Here is a 24280-nt window from a genome sequence, read left to right on the forward strand (position 1 = left end):
CTGATATTCTAAACCTCATCACAGTTTAATATAACTTTATCTTAAATCTATAACATTTCCACTCATGTGTTTTGTTCCTTAAGTGTCTCATTAGTTTGGATTATTACGCATTTCTGTGTGCAAACAAACAAAAAAACTAGTCTAAAAGGTGAACTTCATGTTGATTATGTCTATTTGTGTCAAGCGTCAGGAGATGTATTATTATCATTATTCGACAGGACTGCAGTTTGGAAGAACTGAATCATTACAAAGCACTAGTTCACTTAGCTTATCATTTCAAGCCTTGTATGATAGTCCTATAGTATTATTTCATAAAGAGAAAAAAAGAAGAGGCTCCCAGGATACAAAAGAAAAATTTTATTTCATGTGTGAAAAGGGACACAGGAAAAAAAAATACAAAAAAATGAACATTTCAGTCAAAGGACCATTGTGATGAAATAAATTGATTCTTTTGCATCCTGGGAGCCTGTTCTTTTGTTGTCAGTGGGCAGTCAGTGTCTGTATAAAATGGAACTGTTGTCTTAGGTCATACGCACCTGATGCCATCTTTTGAAAAGCCTGGATTTAAGAGCGCAAACCTTGTTACTGTTCCTAACCATTCCTATAGTATATAGATATAAGACATATCGGTGAAGGAATCAGGCAGGGTTTAGTGACTTTACAGCGAGCTTAACATACCTTTCAGTCTTTTATGTAATATACGACAGCAGTTAAGATATTCCTTCAATAATGTAGAGGCAGCTGATATGAAGAAAACTCTGTCATTTGGTCAAATAAAATCATTTTCTTTCTCCTTTTCTTTTCCTCCAAACAGATTTAACAAGTTTAAAATTTTAAAGTCAAAGCATTTATGAGTACCATTTCAGAATTTATATCCTCATTAGTCCTTTGGAGTCCTTTGGGAGAAATCAAACCATACAGAATGATTACTCTCATCAGTGTTCACTTTGGCTTACCACTGTGACTGAATTTAAATCCCAAATCAGAGATTTGTAAAGATTTTAATACCCCATGGGTGGAGTGTGCTTCAAAATGCAAGACATAGACAAAAGACCTGAAGCTCCGAGCAGAGGAAGGAAATAAGACATACAGACAGATCCACACAGACAGATATGCAAAACTACACACACACACACACACACACACACACACACACACACACACACGTCTGCACACACAGGAAAATGAATGTGGACCTTCCTCCCATTTTCCTCCGTTTTGCCGACTCAGTGAGCACAATCTGCAAAGGTGTCTTAATTTTTCAACTAGATAACCTTTTACTGCAATACAGACACACAGACTCATGCATGCCCGCGCATGGACACACACATACACGGGCTTAAATGGACTCGCACTAATAATGGAAGGTGGGGGTATGTTGTGGAACTGTTAGAGAAAGTTACTATGAGAGGATGTTGAAGTTAAAAAGCTGTTGTGGTGAATTATTAATGCCAAGCATTGTGCCCACAGACACAGCCTCTTACAACACACACTCTCTCATACACACATACACACACGCACATACACACACACAAACACAGCTGCAATCCCCAGTTGCTTGTGCAGGCAGGAAACGGCGTACTTGTCGCTCTGTCTGGATTTGGGGTATGTGTAAGTGCTCTGTTGTCTCCGGCCCCAAATGAGAGGGGCGTTTGTAGTTGTTCCCTGAATGGTGAATGCTCTGTGTGTGTTTGGTGTATGTGGGTGTGCATGTGCATGTGCATGTGCATGCAAGGAGTTGAGGCATAATTCACATATGCTGTCTTACTAAATATAGGCTACAAAGCAATGTACAGAAAAGTACTTATCAGTCTTCACTTGGGGTTTAAGCCACAGGCTGCTCTGTCTGCTACAATACTCTCTACATGTTCATTGTTCAATCCATCATATGACAATAGAATATTTCTTATATATTCCTTCTTAAGCGTACACTTGACAACAGTGTTTTGAAGTTCATCCTACAGTCTTAGTTTTCTATTTGCAAAATGCAAATGATGGAATATCTTAAATGAAAAATAAACCAATGGTGATACAAGCAGATCCTCATAAAACTCAATTGGGACATTACAAATCTTGAAAAGAAGCAAATGTCTAAACTTAGTTGGAATAATTTCCCCAAGCACCTAAAATCAAATTTAAACATTTTCAGGTTTGACCTCTTATAGTACAGTGTTAACGTATGTTATTTCATTCATGTAAATTAAAACAATGCAAACAATTTGGAGAGATAGTTGCAAAGATTTAAGTGATAATGACAATACACATTTTTTCAGCTCAGCATAACATGTATCACAAAATATAATTATCACAATATGTTACATCTGTAGTAGAGCCAGAAATATAATGGACTTCTGAGGAGGATACTAATGTTTCAAAAAATAAAAAAAGATGATGACATTGTGGCAGATATTAATTTTTTTTACATAAATGAATAACAAACAGTTTTAATTACAATCCTTTAAATTTGGCTGTTAAAGACATTTATTAGTTGAAAAGTAAACCTCTACGTGCTCTCTGGTGGGCAAGCTAATGATGACACAGTTTCTAATTTGCCTCAAACATATGTTTGGCATCTCTGCACTGAAATTTCTGCTTACTTATCAACCACCATATGTGCCATATGATATATCAGTGATACTTTAGCAGATATATCAACCCGGCTGCATTTATTGGTCTAACTCTAATCAGCAGTCTTCGCACATCTGTGCTCACAAGGACTAAAGACTATGGATGTCAGGCAAAGCAGTATTTATTATCCATTTCATAAACACCTGTACTCTCTACAACTTGACACATTTAACATGCCCTCCTGACTCGTGTTTTACCAGCTCACACTGACCTCTCTCCCAACTCCCAGATGGCTGCCTTTCACCTACAGTACGTGTAGTACAGCTGCAGTGCTGTCCTTGTGGTGAAGGGTTAACGTGAGTGCGTGTAATAGCAGTGAGCGTGACTGGATGACAGCTGTTAAAAAGAGTTACTGTGAATGTTTCAAGTGGTTAGTGGTGTTCAAAAACTACGTGTGTGTGTGTATATGTGCACACCTAAACCTCAGTAAGGGCTCTCGAGAATGCTTAACTGCACATGTCACGCTGTTCCTGTATTTCCCAGGAGATTTGGGGTGCATAAACTCTGCTAATGCTAAATATTTAAACCGCAGTTTTGTAACCCATGTTCTCCATTTCCTCTCTCCCTGCCTTCACCCCATCCACTCTCCCTCTTTCTTTTTCTTCTCTCCATCTCTCTCTCTCTCTCCTCACATCCGTCTGTAGCCGGTGTTGCCGTGGCTCAGAGAGTTGTAACTGTGCAGAGTGGACCGTTGATACGGACTGAGGGCTCCCATGTGACCATCTGGTGCAACGTGACGGGCTACAAAGAGGGGGTGGAGCAGGACTTTGAGTGGTCCATGTACCTGGCATCAGCACCGGACAGGGAGATCCGCATCGTGAGCACGGCTCAGCCAAACTATGCCTACGCCGTTTATGCCCAGAGGGTGAATAGTAAAGAGATCTATGTGGAGAGGCTGAGCCGCGACTCAGCCGTGCTTCACATCACCAAAGTGCAGGCCAAGGACCAGGGTCTGTTTGAGTGTTACACACCCAACACAGACGGGCGGTACCTGGGATCCTACAGTGCACGCACCAACCTTACTGGTGAGTCTCTAAGCACACACACACAAACACACTGTCAGTGTACAGATAAACCACATGTTGTTACTACAGATGCTCATACATTTACAGCTGTAAATGTATCTGTTATAACTGATCAAGCTGTTAAATACAAAGCTAACCCTAGTCAAAAATTGTACCAATCATAATCAGCCAATCAGCCAAATTACCTCTCCAACTGTCTAAATACATCATATTGATATATTTGTGTCTATGCTTATTTGTAATTTGATAATAAATGTATCCAGTTAACTTAGTGTGCTAATAGAGAATCTGCCTGCTATTCTTTAAACGTACCCTGTGGAGTTTTTTTTACCACTAGTGGTGCTATAGAGCAATGTTTACATAAGTGGGTCCCCGTCTTGTTTGTATCTTGTGCTGTACTAGCAAATGCATGAGGACACACATGTCCCACAGGAGTATGTGGGTGAGACAATACACATATGCAAACATGATTGGAAATTTATGTTTTATATCGAATTGGCTTTCAACCTTGGCAAGGGAAGTTTGTTTGTTTAGCACCTTTCAAAAACAATTCAGTGCTAATTAAAGTGCTAATTTAGGGCAAATCTAATATGACCCATTTTTGTAATAGTGTTGTGATTATGCCACTTGATGGATTTGACTTATGTTGGAGTGTTTACATTATTTTCAATGCCAGATTAACAAAGTAGAGCTGTGAGCCCCTGTTGACCCCTTTTCTTACCCTTATATTGTATATGTATCCTGTTACTTTTAAGTACCAATCAGGTACAGGGCACATGATAGTCTACACATGGCAGCTTTATTATATTTTGCCAAGAGCCCCAGAAACCAACTAGTACTCCTAATCTGGAATACTACCCTGGCCCAGGCTTGCTGTGTGTTAGTGTTAGTTTGTGGTAATTTGATTAAACATACATTTATTTAGGATTAAAAGATTATGTGTAAGCATAATATCAATGAAATTAAAAAGGTGTTAAAATTAGATGTTGGCACAGGGCCACTACATATAGGACAAAGGCTCATGATTAGGTAAAAATGCAGGAACTGTCTTGAGTCATGTCAGTACATATTGTGCTTTAGTGTTGCATTTTCCCAAACACATTTACAGCAACATTTACGGCAACATTTACAACAGCGTTTTCAGCGAAGGGCTTTTGGTCCCCATGAGGGTTTTGGAGCCTCAGGCAGCTGCCCAGCCTCTCTGTGTGTGTGCTGTGAACTCTTGTTGTTAGTGGTTTGTAAGTCCAAGTAAAAACAAGGCAGATTCAGTGACAGTGACAAAAAAATCAATAACTAGAGCCCGTCCAAAAACTAGCTGTGATCTGCGCACCCTTTGGAAAGAGTGTAAGTGGAAATGTTGCACTCCAGTGTCGCGCAGAATCTCACCTGTTCTGACTGTGGAAAATCATGCCCCCCCCCCCTCTCTCTCTCAATCTCATGTACACACGCATCACCTCTTCCCACACCAATTGTTTCCTTGCCCTGACCTGTTTCAATAAAGCACCCGGTGTGTTGGCATGATGTGAGAGTTTCAAACAGTAGGATGAGTTTCTCTCTACCACCCCTTCCCAATCTCTCTCTCTCGCTCTCTTTCTCCCAGAGACGTATATCTACCCTACAGGCCCGCCGCACTGAGGACACAGCTGTCATAGTTGGGAATTCCGTTCCCTTCATAACTTCATTCCTTTATCCCCGGACGTGGCTGACCTTCCTCTCTGGGTCAAAGTTTAAACCAAATGCTTATTGGCAGAAAATTCCAGTTGCACTTATTTGTGTCCCAGTGTATCCAGGTCACTCTGCGCTGAGAAACATCGCTACTGGTGTGCTCTCATTTGGGTCTGCATCAGGTGACAGATGCTGGCAGAAACAAAACTAATTATGCTCTTAACAGATCAAGTGGCTTGATTTTTCATTGTAGAAGTATAATTATTAGGACAGTTGTATTTGTAGTAGGAGCAGTATGATCTGAATGTGGGGCAAGGCTCAGGCTCAGGACAATGTAAAACGGAACTGCTGATAGCACACAGTATTTATAGATCTGCGTGTGAGAGAGCTAGACAGAGTACATGAGTGGAGGTGTTTAGGGACTTTGTTATCTGAGCCTCTTTCTGTGTCTCTAACCTCTTAACCCAGTTGCAGGGGTCAGGGGTATGCAGCAGGGTCTATCCTGTCTTTTCTCTGCGTAGCTCTTGAGTCCATCTGTGATTTCCCCAGCAGCTGCACGCCTTCTTGGACCATTGTGGGCAAACAATACCTAGTCCTCCCACCCCTACTTTTCCTCCCCCTTGTCCTCCTGTCTCTCATACTCAAGTCACCTTTCTGTCTCCATTCATCAGCCCTTGCCTCTCTCACTAATTTGCTCAGGCTCGGTTGCAATAAAAAGCTCTTTGATAATGCTGCCTTTAAGGATTTGTGTTTCAAAGGTGACGTCAAAGCACAACCAGAAGCAGAGAAGGGCAGACAGAAGGGATGTGTGTGTGTGGCGGGGTGTTTGGGTTAATTGTAGGGCCAGAAGGCCATGCAGTAATCTGTGCCCTGAGTGCTGCATGAGGGCTTACTCACAGGGATGTGTTTCATCCTCAGTCACTGTTTCGTACAAAGAGCAGGGAAGGGTTTTAACATAGAACTTAAAGCTTGCTGTCTGAGCAGAGGAACAGTTACAGCAGTACACCTGCACACCATTGTGCCTGATACTGTGACGGTGTTTCCAGGTGTTGTATTGTCTGACACATAAGATCAGACACCTGGCTGTGCGTGTGGTTGATTGCCTAGAAAGATGATCCCTGCTTCTCTTTGTGTGTAAGAAGTTAAAGGGAGTGAGTAGAAAGTGTGTGTATATGTGTGTGTGTGTCTTTTATACCCTCTGTGATACTAAACTTAGATTAATCAAATGAAAACGTAGCTCTGCTCAGCCCCCAAATACCAATACTGCCTTAGGCGGTGTAGTAATATTACGCATGAGAATAGTTAATTGGCCATCACAGCAAAATACTGGATTATGTCCACTAAATGGTGGAGGGCCATAGAGATGCAGAGAAAGATCACCTTTCTGTAATACAGAAAAAGGTTACGTTTGATTTTTCATTTGTTTTTGTTTTCATCTTCCTCTAAAGGTTTGAATGGGAAGGCAGGATGGCCTATTGGCAGTAAGCTTGTCGCAAGCAGAGATCTCCACTGTGGTTATACAAGTCAATGAAGTATTGGCCTACATTCTTAACACTTTTTTACTTTAAGCACCAGATGCCCCTGAAAACACCAAAACCAACAGTGAGTTTATCCTACTAACAGTTACTGTTGCTGCAGTTAGTGTTTATTTGTTAACGGGGATGATTTTTTTGTGATTTATATACTGTTATGATGTTGGATGTCCTAGTTAATGAGGTCAAAGTTTCAAAACTTGAGGTGAATGTATGTAATATGCTACCTGCAAGACAAAAGCACAGGTTTCAGCCTGCCCTGAGCCTTTCGTTTGCAGGCGTTCAGTAGTCTTTGTTGCTAAGGTTGTTCCATGGGTCGTTCATGTTGTCCACTCATATTTCAGATTGCATTTGGGCTTGAACATGTACAGATGTATTTGAGAAGTTGCCATTCTGAGTAGAGAACGAGAAACAGAAGTGAAGTCCCACTACTACTGTTTTTTTTTTTTTTATGAAGCCTCTGGAGCTGGAAGCTGGCCAATCAGGACTCAAAGATTAGATAAGACAAGACAATTAGATTGACGAGTTGGGAGGAATTAAGGAACTAAACTTACTGTGATTGTCATAATGAAGGAAGTTGGAGGCAACAGTTCTCTTTTTTTTGTGCTCGGTGTGTTTTTTTGTGTGTGTATGTGTGCATATTTTTGTTTTGATAGTGCAGTTCTAAAGCATAGATGCATAAGCTATACTGTTGCTACACAGGTAACACTCAGTTAGTTGGATTAATTAATTTATTTATTTTTCAGATGATTCACTGATAATAGTAATAAAAGGGAACACATAGTTGCAGTGTTTACTTTACAGTGTTTTACTTTTACTAGCAGTGCCATAACCTGGTTGACCATCTTGGTAAATGACTCAACTGAAACAGCTTCATTTCTGCGTAACAGCGTTATTTCTAATACTTTGTGAGTGTGTGTCTTAGTCATTGGTTGTTTTCCACTGTCTTTGATTAAGTGTTAGACCAGGCATTCATTTAACCTGGATTTTATGAAGCTCTTTGAGATCAAAGGTCACCTGTAGTTTCTCTGGGCACACCTCCATCCTCTGATCTCAGAGTTTATGGTTCCTGAAGAAAGGTTGGGCCCTAAGAGATTGACTAAGCTCCGTCTGTTGCATGCGAGTGTGTGTTTCTGTGTACTTGTTTGCGCTTTTATGTGTCTGTTTGACATCCTCCTACACATCAGATTGCAGAAGAAAAGGACAACAGCCTGACATGGCCATCATGGTTGTCCTTATCCTACGCACCAGCCTGTGTGCGAGCGTGTCCAACAACTAGCTAGCAGAACAACAAGCCCTCGCTGAGACAAGTATCACATTGCTCTTACTTATAAAGCCCCCCATATACCCTCACTGTCATAGAAAGCACCATAGGAGTCACCGTGCTGGCAGATATACAGATTCTAGCCTCCGCATTTGGCAGCAGTCATCCATTCCCAGTCTTGTAGTAATGTAGTAATAATGCTGGAGAACCAAAGCCTTGATGAATTCTCAAATAGAGGCATTCTTGCACTTCTGTTATTCTCCGCCACCCCACGAGAGAAAGGAAGAAAACGTCTATCTTCAGATATGTGACGCTAGAAAAAAATAAGTTTTGCAGTGAGCGGTTTTTAAGAAAAGACAGCGAGATGGATCATGTGAAAATGCAGAGATGAGGAAATTGGAAAGGAGAGGAATGGGGACAGAAGCGGCAGTATTGGAAATGGGTAGTGGGGCGATGCTTAATAGTGTGTGTGACCAATAAATGATGAGCTCTTCCTCTCAGCTCCAGTGTGATTGGTTACACCTCCCCCAGGCATTACCCACAATACATCTGGCGCTATAGGGATGCGTTTTAAATAGTCTCTGCCTGATGTGACTCCTAAGGTTAATGCAGATACTAACCGCCATACAACTTCTAAATGCAATTAGCCAGCACAAATTGAGGAGACTGAAAACGGAAAAGAAAGAAGGAAAAGGGGAGAGATGAGACCTAGAAATTTCAATTAAGGCAAACGAAAGCTGTTGGGCGAATCATTTTCCAAACAAGCCGCGGCAAAATGCCACATTTCTGCAGTCACACTTTTCATTTTCATTATATTTATGGCCTACATTTGCTTTCTTCCATCCTCCAATGAAGTAAAGGAATCCTTTCACCTGATGAAACTGTGGCCCTTATGTAAGCTAGAAATCTGTTTATGTAGTGAAGCAATGCTTACCCAAGGTCAAAATGCAGTTATCTTTTGTGTGTGTGTGTGTGTGTGTGTGTGTTTGTACACGTGCAGCCTTCATGCCTGTATGTTTGTGGAAAGGGGAAAGAACAGGAGTGTTGATTTTTCGTCAACTGGTTGAGCCTGTGCACCGCTAAACATACATAGAGAGTAGAAGCGGCTGAATCATGCTTCTGCTGAGCTCAGCGTTGTAAGTGTGTGTGTGTGTGTCTCTGATTTGTGTCTCTCTTTTCCCTGTCTTTTCATGAGGGAGTTTGCACTGCCAAGTTACACTCCTCTACTTCACTTAATGAGATAGACTGAATGGGGAGATGTCATCTCGCATTCTCGCATCTTTTACACCGGATGACACAGAAACCCCACCCACCGATTTCCCTCTTCTCTGCTTTGGCTCCCCATCTGAATCCCGCTCTTTCCGTCAATCCACATCTCCACAGTCGATTCAGTCTGGTCCCTGCCCCGTCCCCCAGCTGGTGTTGGTCATGCAGGTATATGGTTTTGTCAATACAGCTGTTCATTGAACTTCATCACAGGAGAAAGGTACGAGGGTGATTGAAGCGCATAGCATAAGAAGGTGGAGGGAGCCAGTGATTGAATGGAGACAGAGGAGGAAGGATGGGAAGATTAAAGATGAGGATAAGCATCTTTGTAGCAAAGACAAACATATGGGTTTAGCCTTGTGTTTTAAAGAAGAGAGATATAGCAGGACAAACATAAGGAAAAGGTGGATAGGTGGAGGAGAGAGTGCAGATGAATAGACAGAGGATGTTGTATCTCTGTGTCTGCTAGTATTGATTGGGAGCAGAGGCCCGTGCGTGAGTGGAGCATTTTATCTCTCGTGTCTCTCCTTGCAGTGACACTTCTAGCTTTTTCTGCTCCCCCCTCTCGCTGGCCTTACCATCACCTCTCAGTTTCATTTACAATTACAGTCCCTTCTCTGCCTTTTGTGTGTGTGTGTGTACGTGTGTGTGTTCACGTAGTGTCTCTAAGCTGCGGACCAGGCAAGACTCCAAATGGAAAGAGATTTTATCACTATGTCTGGCTTGCCATTTCCTTGCACATCTCATCTACTTTGGCGGACAGGGCTTCCTGCTCTATAACATTACTGCCATTGGGGCCCACTATAAACAGGCACATGCATATACACACGCACAGAAACACAGTCACAGTCACACACTGTAGTGCGCTGTCAGTCAGGACAGATGTCGCACCCATAATTGAGTCTGAGAGAGACGGTGCTGTAGTGCTCCCATCGGAAAACATGCTTTCTACTGAACATCACTGAAGAGGGCTTTAACAACCCAGCGGATCACTGTGTTAGACAATAGAACTGCTGAATATAACATGTGTAGCACTGTGAATAAAACTAGCTGTTGAACAGGGCAAAGCAGGCGCCTTGAAACTCTGTAGTCCCGCAGGACAAACCATCCTCTACTGTATACCTATACATTGTGTACACTGCAATCGTACTCCGGTACGGACCAAAATATGTAAACCCTTTGAGGAAGTGGTCTTAGTCCTGACACAAATTAATTCTGGAGCAGTTCATTTGTAGTGGGAACGTGATCCGGCCTCTATCCAACCCAACTGCAAGTTTGAGCTATACGGCTTTGCCAGGTGCGCTTTGCATACTTGGATGCAGATCTGCAAAATCAACAGTTACTAGCAGCTAGCCAGAGAGTGAGACGAGGTCTGTTCTGGACTTAAGACAAAGTACGTTGCATTCTTGTTATTCGGCCAGATCCTCTTTAGGACCTTCTTCCTGTGTTGACATTCTTGCTCCTGGCTCAGACACAACCAACCAACCAATAAGCAAAGTGAACATTCTCATGTGGTTTTGAGTGATGCATTTTGTTTCACTCAAATTTTTTTCTGTGTGAAAAGAAACAGAAACAATGGAAAAACACCGCTGTTTACCACTGTTTCAGACAAGAGCAAACAAACTATAGGTTTGTTTACATTCTCTCTCAACCTTAGAAAATGCATTTTGTCCTGTGGTGTTTGGATCCACTCAGCTATTAGACATGTTGACACACAGACCCAAGTCTTGCAGCAATACAACAGGCCGCCTACCAGACCCCGTTGAAATAAGTATAATTTTGACCCGACCCAATTATGGTCCTGCGTCGAGTCTCAAATACTAGAAGGAACGAAGAGGACCTGTGACCTCTGGATGAGGTTGTGTTTTTGCTGTTGGTCAATTAAGAAGCTGTTGCTTTGATAAACATTATATAAATGTTCACATAGCCTACAGACACACTTTTAAGCATATGCTGTCTTGGAAATGTTGGCTTTTACTCTTATGAAAATATAAATGATGTCAGAGATGCTCTGCATTTAGCTCAACACCCACGCTACTGAGCTAGGCTAATGAGAAAGGATTTAATATGTTAACAAATACAGATGTGTGTGGTTGCGTGTGTTGGGTGTATATGTTTAATAATGTTTATATAATGGGCTAAAGATGCGCCACTGTTCCTCTAGTTGATTTGATTAGCTTAGCTTAGCTAAGCACTAACCCTCAGGGGCCTGCTGCCTCTTCTCTGTGAGATTAACAGAACACAGCCACAGTTTGAATATGAATTCTACATGAATATGGATGTGAATGGATGTGCTAACGAGTGTTTGTGTTCATGCTGTTAAAATGTGTGTTTGTAAAGAGTGGAACTTGCAGTATAATAGCCTCCAGGAGTCATGTGGTTGTAAGTGTGGTCCAGGACAGGCTCCTGCCGCTTTGTTTGATGTTGGCAGTGGCTTTGAAGCCTTATCTGAGCATGGGGCAGGAGGGTTTTCTTGGTTCAAGTTATACATCTGATAACCCCTTTTGACACTAACACACACACAAGCATGAAAATGTATTCACACACATTCACATGCACAGGCATTGGCACTCATTTCACTCAGGGCAGGTGATTCAAGCGCTTATAGACACATAAAAGATGCTGAGAGATACATTCTCCAATAACCTGTGCGTGGAGAGGTAGAGAACTGGCATTTTTAAAGAGTAACTGCACCCAGGCTAACCATCTTTCTTGTAATGCCAACTAGTGGTTGGTAAGGTAGTTTTGCACTAATGGTGAAGCACTATTTTACAGCACAAGTACATAGGCTGCTTGTTAGGTAGTTGCAAGGGTGCAGAAACCCACTTAATTGAATTGCAGCCAATATTTAAGCGAACAGGGCCATAAAGCCAGCTGAAGGCTGTTTTTGAGTGCTGGTGTGGACATGAAGAAAAAAGTAAAAGTGAAGAAACCTGGGAGGTTAAACTCAGCAGCACCGAGGCAAGCAAGCCAATAACCCTCAAGCTATGTCTCAGGGACACACCACAATCTGTAGTACAGAATCTAATAATGCATACACAGACACTTACAAATATCTAAAAGCTTTTGCAAGGACTTTTGACTTTGTGTAAAAACATACTGCACACATACATGTGCACACATAAGCAGACGGAGGAATGACTGGTCCCTCCCTCACAGTTGATGGAGAAGTAGACAGCAGACATATGCCGTCACCTGTGCCCCCGTGCCAGTGCTGCTACCTTGGGATGTGGGTAGACAGATGAGCGTGAATGTTTGTCTGTGTGTGTATGAGAGAGGGGTGGGGTTGGCATATGCCTAATTCCCCTCAGTGCTGGCAACTCAGACAGACAGTTGCTCCCTCATCTGCTGCCCTGCTGGATGGATGCCTGGTGAATGAGCACTGGCCGCCTCCCTTAGCTTCACTCTATTGTTTTTTTTTTTCTTTTCCCCCCTCAGTGACCCAATGCATGCACAGTGTAATACTTTGCCATTTCTGTAGCACCTTTGGCCAGCCTCCACACTCTGCTCCACTCAACCCTGCCCCACACTGTGCTCTAATGAAGTGATACTCTAGATCTTGTCATTGTGTGTTTATGCATAATTTAAAAAAAAGGCTTTCGATATGGCTGTATTCCTGGACTCATATACCAATGGACTCATAGGCGTGTGGAACTGGCCAAAAGGCAAAGCTTTGTACTCTGATTAAAACACAGTGATATGTTTTGTAAGGTTTACGTGCACACACACACACACACATACACACTTGCACACAGAAATGGTCAGATGGCTGAGGCTATAACTGGTTCTATCCTCAGGGAAGTCTTTAATTGGTCACAGTGCTTTACCATCTGGGGCTGGAGCAACGGATGGAGGGAGGGATGAAGGGAGATGGTTGGAGCTCCTGGAGTATGAAGAGGAAAAAAAAGAGGGGGAGAGACAGTAAATGCAGCACAGGGATGAAGCGTATTAGTTTTAATACTTGCACCTCCAGTAATATTAGATTCATAATATGCTTGATAAATGCTGTTTATAGTGTACAAGTGGGAAGGTGGTTACATGTGTGAAAGCGTGAAAGCACAGGGTGTATTTGTGTGCCTGTGTGCATTCACGTATGCCTCTAGGTAGACAGGTTATTGCATGGAGGCATGTGTGTGTTTGGGTGTGTGTGTGTGTGTGTGTGTGTAGAAGTGGTAATGACTCTGGGGTGTGTTTGTGCTGATGTTGGCAGAAGGAGCAAAACCTTCCACATGGGCTAACAACCTCCAGGACAGCAGAGATGGAGAAGACAAACAGACACACACGGAGTTGGCTGTGTGTATTTCTCTCTTATTGAGCGCCGAGTGTTTGCTGTAATTTATTTTATTTGGGTACGTGAGCAAATCCAGCCAGAAAATGGTGAAGAAAGCGTATGACAGATGAAACGATGGAGAAAGTGGGTCTAAAGCTGGTAGAGATGAGGAGAAAAAAAAATGCGGGGAACGAAAGAGAAGGAGGGTGATACCGAATGTGGGGTGGTGGTTGTGGTAGGAATATTTCATGTGTTTAGGCATGTTGAGTAAATCTTTGATGCTCTAAAGGATTTCAGTCAACGATAGCTTTGCACACAGCTCTTCTCAAACGCTCTTAGGAAGATTTGTCTTTCATACTCCCACCTCTCTTCAGACTACCCCTCCTCTCACGCCTTGCCTTTTAATCTCCCGCTTACTCTCTCCATCTTCCCTACACACTCACTCAGGCTCATTTCCTGGCCGGGCCTCAGTGAGAGGTAGTGCCATATTGTGTGTATGTGTGTGTGTGTGTGTGTGTTTGCCCGTGTGTGTTTACGTGCGTCTTAGTTAGTGTTGAATCCTCCGTTTCTGTCTTTGTGTAAACAGCGTCTCATATTTGAAAGCTTCTCCTCACCACAGATCCCCTCTCTTATCGCAACATTCAGCCTTTTAAATCCACGACACCATTCTCCTGCTACAATAACAAAGCCCACTCCTTCACTGACTGCCCATCTTTCTTTTCTTTCTTCTCCCACTTTCTTCTTTTGTTACACCTCTCCCTCTCTGCTTGCGCTGTCGAGTTAGAAAACCTGGACACATGCACATGAATTAAATAGAACAAACTTGCTGGCTGGGTGAAAAGTTCTTTCCATGTATGCCTATCATTAATAATAAATTATTATTTACTATTATATTTTCTATCATAATATATTAGAAATGGAAAACGTATGGACAAGTAAAATGCATGCTAAAGAAGAGTTGTTGTTGTTGTTTTGGCCACATGGGGGCAGTGCAATGAGCTGTAAACACAACCGACTGGCAACTTTAAGTCCAATACTCAGTCTCCTTTTTGCTCTGTTTTGTTCTCCACCAACTCTTGAGGGAATTTTGTCAGTCTTTAGTTTCTAAATACTCCACTATGTTCACCTAGTAGCTAACTTTGTGTGCTGTTCGATGCTGGGCAGTAGTTGTACAATGAGCTTTTAGAGCTTTTCACATACGACAGCTGCCTACTGCATCTGGATACGGTGTTGATAACAGTCTCGAGAAAACCAAAACAATGAGCTGAAAAGAGGAACTGCAGAGTTTCTCTCTGGGTTCGTCATTACCAGTGACACCTCTCACATCACACATTCCTTTCATCCATTCTCTGTATTAAAATATTGATCAGATCAGCTATAAGAATGAACCTAAAATGCCAAATTTTAGCATGTTGGCATGTTCTCATACACATGCTTGATGTTAGCCTGTTAATATTCTAATTCCCTTACTGTCCTTGTCAACTGTCATTCATGAATTTCCAGCCTCCTCGGCATTCTTCTTTCTCATTCCCTCAAAGATCCTGTTGTCACAGTATACTTCACATTTGTCTCGTGAAGGTAATTATTTAGTCATTAAATCAAAACATGCTTGCAACCGCTGCCTTTTTTTGAAGATGAACTCTACTGTGTGCGCACTGTAGACTGTGCAAGTGCTGCACTGCCCTCGCAGTTGAGTTCCGCCTTTTTCGTTCCGTCAACATCACGTTATTAACTAACATTTAGAGAATCTATTTTTGACATTTGTGAAACGAAACTTGTCATAAGGGTAGATATATTTTTCCTGATTTTATCTTATTTTCTCTTGATTTAATGGCCCTACTCTATTTAAATTTTCCTCCTCATACTACAGATCTCTGCACCTTGTTGGGCAGAGTGGAGGGCCTTGATGATTGTAATGGGAGACATTACAGCTATTTTAAATTGCCATGTTTAATTTGTATTTATTTAATTATTTAATTTGTTTTCCCTCAGATATTTTTTTTTTTATTTCAACTATTTTTTGCAGAAGATATTAATTTAAAGGGAGCAGGGGAAATTAAACTTTAATTTCTTAGAGTTATAATGCTTTATTCAAATTAATTTTCTGTTTAATTGATTGGGTATTCATGTGCAATTTGTTAGATAAAAGTATGTTCAAAATAATTTATTTCATTTCTTTAATCAGTGGGCATAGACTATTCAATGTTTGAGGTCTATGTTAGCAATGTACCTATTAAAGCAGAAAGACATAGGAACTATACAGCTAATATGCACACTTATAAAATAAAATAGGCTCGGAGATCAAGTCATTCTTCCTTCGTCCCTCCTGCATTCCTCTGCCACCTTCAGTGGAAGTTCAGTTTATATCATTCAGAAAATTCCTAGTAAATTAGTAGGAAAATGAGGGACTCATAAAATACAGACATATTTTTTAAAATAAAGGTTAATAAATAAAGGTTTTATGTAGTAAATATATTTTGTTAAAATGCAATGTTAGATTCTGTAACCTTCCTAATTCATGCATTTTGCAACTCAGCACATGCTAGAAAAAACATTCTGTGCTAGTAAGTTTTAATGAACCCACTGTGTGTTCCTTTTAAAAAAATAATGTTAAAAAGCAGCACAGCCCTTTAGTGCTGTGTGTGATTCAGTGACCCAATACAGCTTAGTCACAGCTCGGGAGGAAATGTTTGGCCAAGCAGAGGGGAGTACCTCAGTCATTTGTACTACTCTGTGTGTGTCAGAGAGCAGCTGTCCCCCCAGGCTTGACTATCTGTGTGTTTTGGGGTTTTTGGGTGGGTGTGTAAGAGAGAGAAGAAGAGAGAGAGACGGAGAGAGAGAGAGAGACTACCTAATTTTACAATTTCATTTAGAAGCCATAAGGGTCTTGCTGTGTCTCTCTCTCCCTAACACACACTAACGCACACATGCAGCAGATGTTGCCATTTTTACTAGTTTTATGATCCCCTAGGATTAAAAAAACCAAACAAAACTTATAATAAAAAGTACATGTACAGTATTACAAACTGGTAAGAGATGGCTCAGATCTCAAAAAAATGTGCCTGTCTGTGTTTTAAGACACTCTTGAAGAGAACAAGCTGGAGGAGGAAGGAGGCAGGGGAAAAAAGTGATAATTGGGTGCTGACAAGCAACTTGTCTAACGAATCGGAAATGGGTTGCATAGATGAAAAAAAAAAAAGTTTGAGTAAGGAGAGAAATGGGACAGAGGCCGAATAAGAATGACGGTTTAAGGAGACAGGAAAGAATGCTTCAGAGATCCCCTTTATTAAATGAAGAGGCCTTTTCCTTTCAGTCATTGTGACCTCTGTGTTATAGCACAGGACACACTTACACTCACACACCCACTGAGAGTGATGTTCCATTAGCAGGGGACCTCACAGCTCCTAACTGAAAATCTCATAACAGCATTTGTAAGATCTCATATCCTCTCGCCCCTTTCATCTACTCCCTCCCAACCCCCCTTTTCTATTTCATCTCTCTTCACATTTTTAGAAGATTGGATGTGGTGTGTTATGATAGGACTGTGTGGAAATCTCTTTGATCAGATGGGATAGTATGAGACATTCAGCTCATAGAGCCTCATTTACTAAGCAAGTTACGGACTCATTTGTTTTCATTTGTACCAGTTTGTTTTATAAAATCTCAAAATCAGGCTTCTTACATTATGAGGGCTAGACAATTGGGGTTTTCTGATAATAAACAATTGTTACTGCATTTATAATGTATAAGAGCCCATTTAGTTTGCACATACTAAGCTCAGAAAGGAAAACTTTGCATCTAGCTTATTTTTGGTCTGATTTTCTCACACATTAAAGCAAATGTACTGTTTGCATGGTGATGGGTTCTACAATGGTCCCTTTATAGGGACTGAGCTATTAGTCATTGCTATAACAGACATCTCTGGCGTGACTAATGCTTACAGATTTGCTCTGGTCTTTTTTGGCCTTTTTCCCTTTTATTTGACAGTTGACAATGAACACTCACAGGAAATGTGAGGGGGGATCAGCCAGGGGTTGTCATGTGATACAGAGCAGGAATCAAAACCTCTTTAGCCTTCTAATACACGCAAGGTTTGAGTCCCTGTATGACTCCATTTATCTGCACAGGGAAAATAATGTTTTGCAAAAAATTACAGAATATCAAGACAACTTATTGATTTGAAGAAATTCTGTGACTGTTGATGAGCTAAAAATGCATGTAATCAAGGCCAGTCTCACATTTGCCATAATTATGTGGTAGTTAAAAAGGTCTTGGATCCATGGATGAATGTCATGTATTAATGTAACATTTACTTATTATGCCAAAAATGTATTCATCCATGTGAAAATCATTCGTGCCTCTGACCTTAGCTGTGTAAATGTCAAATATTTGACAGCTCTGCAAGATGTTAGCTAGTCACAAATAACTGCAATGGAGTCCACACAGTACCATCCACATGCAGACTAATGAATGTGCTAAATGAAGCTAAAGATTACGGTGTTGGAAAAAAACTGATTTTACTGTTTGCAGCATGAGTCAGTTTGGTTTTAATTTCTTGGTCATTTTTGATTGAATTCAGCAACTGTGGCGCTGTATTTTGTTTACAACTTCAACAACAAAGCGTTTTGAATTCATTATTGCTCTGATGGATGCCTCTGACTGGCTTCTTCTCCATAGCAACGGTAACTGAGGCTCATGGGTATTGTAGTATTGTTAGCCATCCACCATTGCCAAAATCACAGACAAAATATGATTTCCCAGAAACAGAGTTAAAAAAAATTGAGACTGGCAGTCATAATATAAACCTATAGGACTGTTACATTATCTGGGAGAGTCAAGTGTTTCTATGTTTATTAATATTGAAGATATTGTTTAAAGAAAAACTTGAAATTGGAATACAGAATGGGGAAAAGCACTTCTAGAGACAGCGGTCGCTCCCATTTCACACCTCTATTAATACAACTCCCCTAACTATTCTGCATTTTCCCCAATTTTCTGAGCTGTGGTCATCAAAACAAATTTTGAAAGTGCACACCTGAATATGTCAGGAGGAAAGCACTCCTGTCTTGCTCACTGCTGGTATATTTATTAATTTTCAATATTTATTTAACATTTATTTATTTATCTACCTTCTAAATGAATAAATATACCACAGGATATCAGGCATATAGCTCCAGCATATCAGATACCTGATGAATATCAAACAGACCGAACTGTCAGATATTGTGAGTGTGGAAATTTTTTCATTTTATTCAAGTTGAGCTGTAGCTATTGTAAGAGGACTTAGTTTACGGTGAACTACAGTGGTCAGCACTTCTTCTTGCAGGGAACACAACAATGTTCAGTGAATATAGGAGCATGAAATCCCACAGTGCTGTTAGTTTTGGATTAAAAAATCATACATCTAAATAAAATAAAACCAACAAGCCTTACTAAGAGTGGCACTGTAGCGACACAGCATCATAAATTCACATGAGAACATCATATGAACAAACAACGTTTTGACATTAGAACTTAAAAAATACATAATGATTTCCCAGGGTCCATCTGCACAACGTCTTTTATGCTTGTATTACATAACACATAAATATGTTAAAACACAGTAACAGGCAGATGAAGGAGTGCTGTTCTGTGTCTCAGACTCAATTAGGTTCAGGGCTCATCTGATCATGTGCGTGTGTTGTATTATGGATGTACCCCCCGCTGTGGATTCAGATCCCACATTGCAGCCTTCAACTCCTGCTTTTTTTTTTTCTTTTTTTTTGCACACGCCACTTTCTTCTCTGCTAAAGAGGGCTCCCACATGTCTCCTTTCTGGCTCCAAGGCGTGATCCATACGCCCTTTTGTTTTTCTCAATTTACTCTTTATCCTGTCCTTATTATCTATACTTGCTCATGGGGATGTTGTGTAGACCTCAGTTTGTCAGAGTTTACTTTACAGGTTGCTCACAGTGTTTTGTTTGAAGACCTGCTTGAATCCTCAGTCTCCTGAGAAAATGCTCACTCTGTGTGTTGTTCAGCAAATTTGTGTGTGTGTGTATGTGTGTGTGTGCAGTATTACAGTATTGAAGTAAGAGTGACAAGTACACTGTCTATATATAGGTTACAAACAGAATAATTATTTAAGTTTTGCACTTTCTGCACAGGAATCATGAAGAATTGCTGTGTGTTGGATGCATCAAGCAAAATGGCACATCCTCTTTGTTCTTCGTCTGTACTCTTTTCTTCCATTTCCTACATCTTCATCCTCTTCTTTCCTCTTCCTCCTACTTAACCCTCCTTTCTACTCTCTACCTAATTTCCCAGTTGAACCACTTCATCCCTCATTCTGACTCATCAACAGCTCTCACAGAGAAGAACAGAGAAGTGGAGGATGTGAATGGGCAGGATAATGGATAAGTATGAGAAAGATAGTTGTAGACACCGTTTCTGTATTATCTCTCTTACTATTACTTCCTGACCCAATACGCCTGAACGTGTTGCTGGCATCCTAGGTCAGTAAGGGAATTCTGCTGGGTGATGAGGCTGGACTCACATGAAGTGGAGCTAAGGATCGCCCACTCGCTCTGTTTTCCTCTCAGCAGTACTCTCAGTTTCACAGAGTAATTAACAATAATTACCCTACTGGCTATGCCAAATGGCCATTTGCTTTGCAGCAACACACACACACAAACAGACACTTAAGGCCATTACACACCGAAAAAGCGGTAGCCACTTCAGCTATGGATGAACATCTGCAGTGCTAGTAGTGTGAATGTCACTATAGTGCCAAAAGTATGTGGACACCCCAGTCTATACTCCCTGTCCCAGGCTGTTTTTCAGGCGTACATAAACACTTAAATGCACAAACAAATGCAGAGATCCACACAATGAAATAACATCTGTGTGTGTGTGTGTGTGTGTGTGTGTGTGTGTGTGTGTGTGTGTGTGTGTGTGTGTGTGTGTTGTTAAAAGGAGAAAGTGTATACGTGTGTGAGCCAGAACATTTGTGGTAGTGATAACATCCAGAGGGCAGTGATCCCCACTCCCCACCCTCTCCAATTCCTCCTATAATAATCTTTTCCTATGACAAGAGCACAAGAGGAAGCAGAATGTGTCAGGTGCTTGGTTTGTCACTATCTGCTTTTTTTGTTCCATCTTAAAAAAGCAAAAACAAAAAAAAACATTCCCACTTGTGAAAAACAGTGTACGCACAAACACTGTTATTTGATTTCCTGTTGTTTCTTGTCTTCTGTAAGGATCCTTTTCTGCTTCTACAACTTCAGTAGACATTGTACACTCTGCAGAGAGGTGTTAAGAGTTTGCCTGCATGCAAAACGTAAAGATCAGACTACATAAATTATCATCTTTTTTCTCTTCTAGTGTCGTCTTTGCGAAAATCTCTCCTCCGATTTTGTGTCCTCGTGTCCCCCACTCTTCTATCCCTGTGTGACTGGACTTAAAAGGCCAGCTTGAGGGATGACAACCGTCGCTCACTTCAGAGAGCTGAGAGAGTAAGGGGAGATCAGGAATGAGGAGGGGATGAAAGCAAAAATTGTAGATGAGGTAGAGCAGGAGGAGAGTAGTTTTAAAGATTTATAAAGGATTGACAGCTTCTATGTCAGTCAAAAAAAGCAGAATAACGCAGCTAATGTTTTCTTCATTTTCACACCTGTGAACCTACAAGATCTTGAGGATTCATTGGTCAAGTCTTAATCGTGAATACTTTGAAATTCATGTGTATATGTCTATGATACAAATAAGGAATGTTACCTTAAATCCTTATTTCCTAAAGATATGAATGGAGATAAATATTGGCTTGATGTAGAGTTGCAGTGAACACACTGACAGTTTTTTGTAGTGGTGAAATGACAGTGCCAACTGTTTAAATATGTTAAAATGCACTGAATGGAGGCATTTCCATAATATCTGGCATTTGCTCTCTGGAACAAATTTTAATGTCTGCGTTTACACCTGCGTAACATTATGGTAACACTTACACGAGCTAGGAAGATGTACAGCTTCACACCTTTTTGCTCAGCAAAATGGCTGCATTTTCATTGGACACAGACTTTACCCAAGTCTTGTGTTTGTGTGTGTGTGCCCTTGTATTTATTACAATTTGGGGACAATAATCTTTTCAGGACACTGTGGGGACTTACTTTCCATCTGAGGCCAGAAAGTCGGTCCCCACAACAATTTTTTGAACGGTGAACATGTTGTTTTCTTTAAAATTAGGCTAAAGTTTGAGAAAAGGCATATAACAGTTATGATAAAGGTAGGAGAAGTCAACACAGTGTCCTCCCAAGTGACAAAAATGAGTGTGTGAGTGTTTGTGCCCGAGAATGCCATCTCATTCTGTTCTTAATCCTTCCCAGATTGAGGTCAGTGAGGCTATTGGGGGATCTCAGTGTGTTTACAACCTCAGCCTGACCCTTTGAAATTCTGAGATTGGCTGGTGTTATCTGATTGGTCCTTTCTCCCAGACATATTTGTGTGTAGGGATCTGATTGGCTCAGAGGATTTGAGATGAAGTCAAAGTGTAAAATATCTCAATAAGAAGCCGTCTGAGGGACATGAAGCATCAGTTTGCTGTTTTCACACTGTATCTCAGGTGGGTCTACAGAGGTGACGGGAGATTCAGAATTGGGTTGGCGTTGGTGGGGGGGCAGTTGTTATAGTAACTCTGGGCTGTTCTCAAAGGCCCTCAGCTTCATGTGGGAGGGTTGCTATGGCAATGGCAGGTTGTAGCGTAGGTGTGTTGTTGTGGTAACAGTATGTCTATGCGAGGCTGCCGCTTACTCAGTGTTGACTGGAGAGTCAGAGTGAGTGGACTTGGCAATACCAGGTCCTTGAAGAGTTGAATCAGACTTTTATGATGCTTGTGTAATGAAAATGATCTTTTTTATGATCTTTTCTTTTTCAATCAGAATGCCTAATGGTACAAGAGAGATATTAGACTAGAGGTTGCTTGCATTTTTAACAAAGTGCTTGGCGATATGCTTGGAATTTTTATCACAATACTCAGTATTTTCTGATATCGATATCACAACATGGCAAATGTACGCACAACAGTGGAGGCTGGTCCATAGAGGCAGAGGAGGTTGAGCCTCCTCTATTTTTTGAGAGGCAAAAGGGAGTCCAAAATATAAAAAAGAATATTTGGTTGAAATAAACCATTACAAATCTCAGTATTATTTATAAAGTATTTTTACTCTCCTCTTTTGAAAAAATCCATTACTGATATTCTGTTTAAAATGCTTCAACAGCGACACCTGCAGGGCGGGAGGAGAAAGGGCAGTGTGTGAAGTGGTGGTGGGGGGGGTGCAATTGGTGGAGTGGGGGACAGAGGAGGACGGGTGCCTGCTGTCCTCCGCAGGGCGGGATCTCTTACATTGGACTTAATGTATGTCATTAGCCAATGCAACAGCTGGCTTGTTGTAGCAGCCTGAAGGACTCTTTATACATCAATGGAAGGACTATTAAGGACTGTTGTTAAGCTAACGGGAGAAATTATCTGGCTTGTGCAGCAGCAGGATGCTGCCGGGAAGGCTGGAGAGAGAAGCAACCGGAGAAACAACCAGGAGAGTTAGCTTGTTTGTCATTGTTGCTAATGATATCAGACTGGTTAAGCAGCAGCCATAAAATTCTGTTAACTAACATACAAGATGACCAACAGTCATAAATGGACGTTATGACATGAATACTTCATCTCCATGATAGAAAGAACAAGACGTCAGATAACGTGATTCAGATACAGCTTCTCTCTCTCTGTCTCTTTGGTCACTAATTTCATCTCTGATGGTTAAATGTCTCTGTGTGGCTTTTTTGTGTTTTTTATCTCCTTAACAAGAATGCAGCAGAGATCCTATAATGTGTTGTGGGTAGTTTGCTTGTTGAGGTTACAGTGAGCTGTCTTTTTAATTGAGTGGTTGTTCAGTCACCTGTTGATGTTGTGTGATTAATGAATGAGTGCAGGGGGTCTGGCTGCTTGCTTCTGACAGTTTCTTTAGTTCGTTTTTAAGCTGAGCTGTATATTGAGTAATAAGCTTAAAGTAACTAGAATAACAAGTGTTAACTAATGGTGTAATGGATATTAGTTGATCCATGATCCGTACGGATTGCCCCCCACGGTTCGGCAGGCATATGAACTGCGGATAAATTGCAAAATTTAATGTCTCAGTTAAGACAAAGTAAACAAAAAGCTGTAAGTACAAGTCATGGGCAAACAGCGTGTCCCTAACAGGGACTTTGAAGAGCAATGATCAAACCAGCATCTAACGGTTCCGAAGGGACATTTGAGTTATGTTTACCTGCTGTTTAATGTGCTGCAGCTGAGCAACTTATTAGCGTCTAGCTGCCAACTGATGTTAGCGGTGAATGTTTGTTATCATCAAGTTTTGATGATGTGGACAGAGGCTGTTTCATTCACTGTTTGAAAGAGGAAGGTTTCATGCCTCATATTGCAATAACTGAGCATTGAATATTTTATATATTTTATTTTATTTAAACACATAATCTATTTATTTAGACATCTTAAATGTTGTTTTCATCTAAGAACATGGGCAAAAGTTCCTTGCTGTTTCTTGCTGTAAGTGTGTTGCAAAATTAATAGAAAACAAAGTTTTATTTGTTTCCCCCTTTTTTTTTC

At 41.0% G+C, this 24280-nt stretch overlaps 1 protein-coding gene across 2 annotated transcripts in view; it reads left to right on the forward strand.

The window, feature by feature from the left end:
• The window catches only part of LOC121907207 (immunoglobulin superfamily member 3-like), a 72393-nt gene that overhangs the window by 15508 nt on the left and 32605 nt on the right, over nucleotides 1-24280 (forward strand). For both annotated transcript variants that reach the window (XM_042426636.1, XM_042426637.1), the window contains exon 2: nucleotides 3273-3653. In XM_042426636.1, the coding sequence (XP_042282570.1) occupies nucleotides 3273-3653 (381 nt within the window). The remainder of the gene's footprint in view (nucleotides 1-3272; nucleotides 3654-24280) is intronic.

Source organism: Thunnus maccoyii, chromosome 11 (assembly GCF_910596095.1).
Source record: "Thunnus maccoyii chromosome 11, fThuMac1.1, whole genome shotgun sequence".
NCBI lineage: Eukaryota > Metazoa > Chordata > Actinopteri > Scombriformes > Scombridae > Thunnus > Thunnus maccoyii.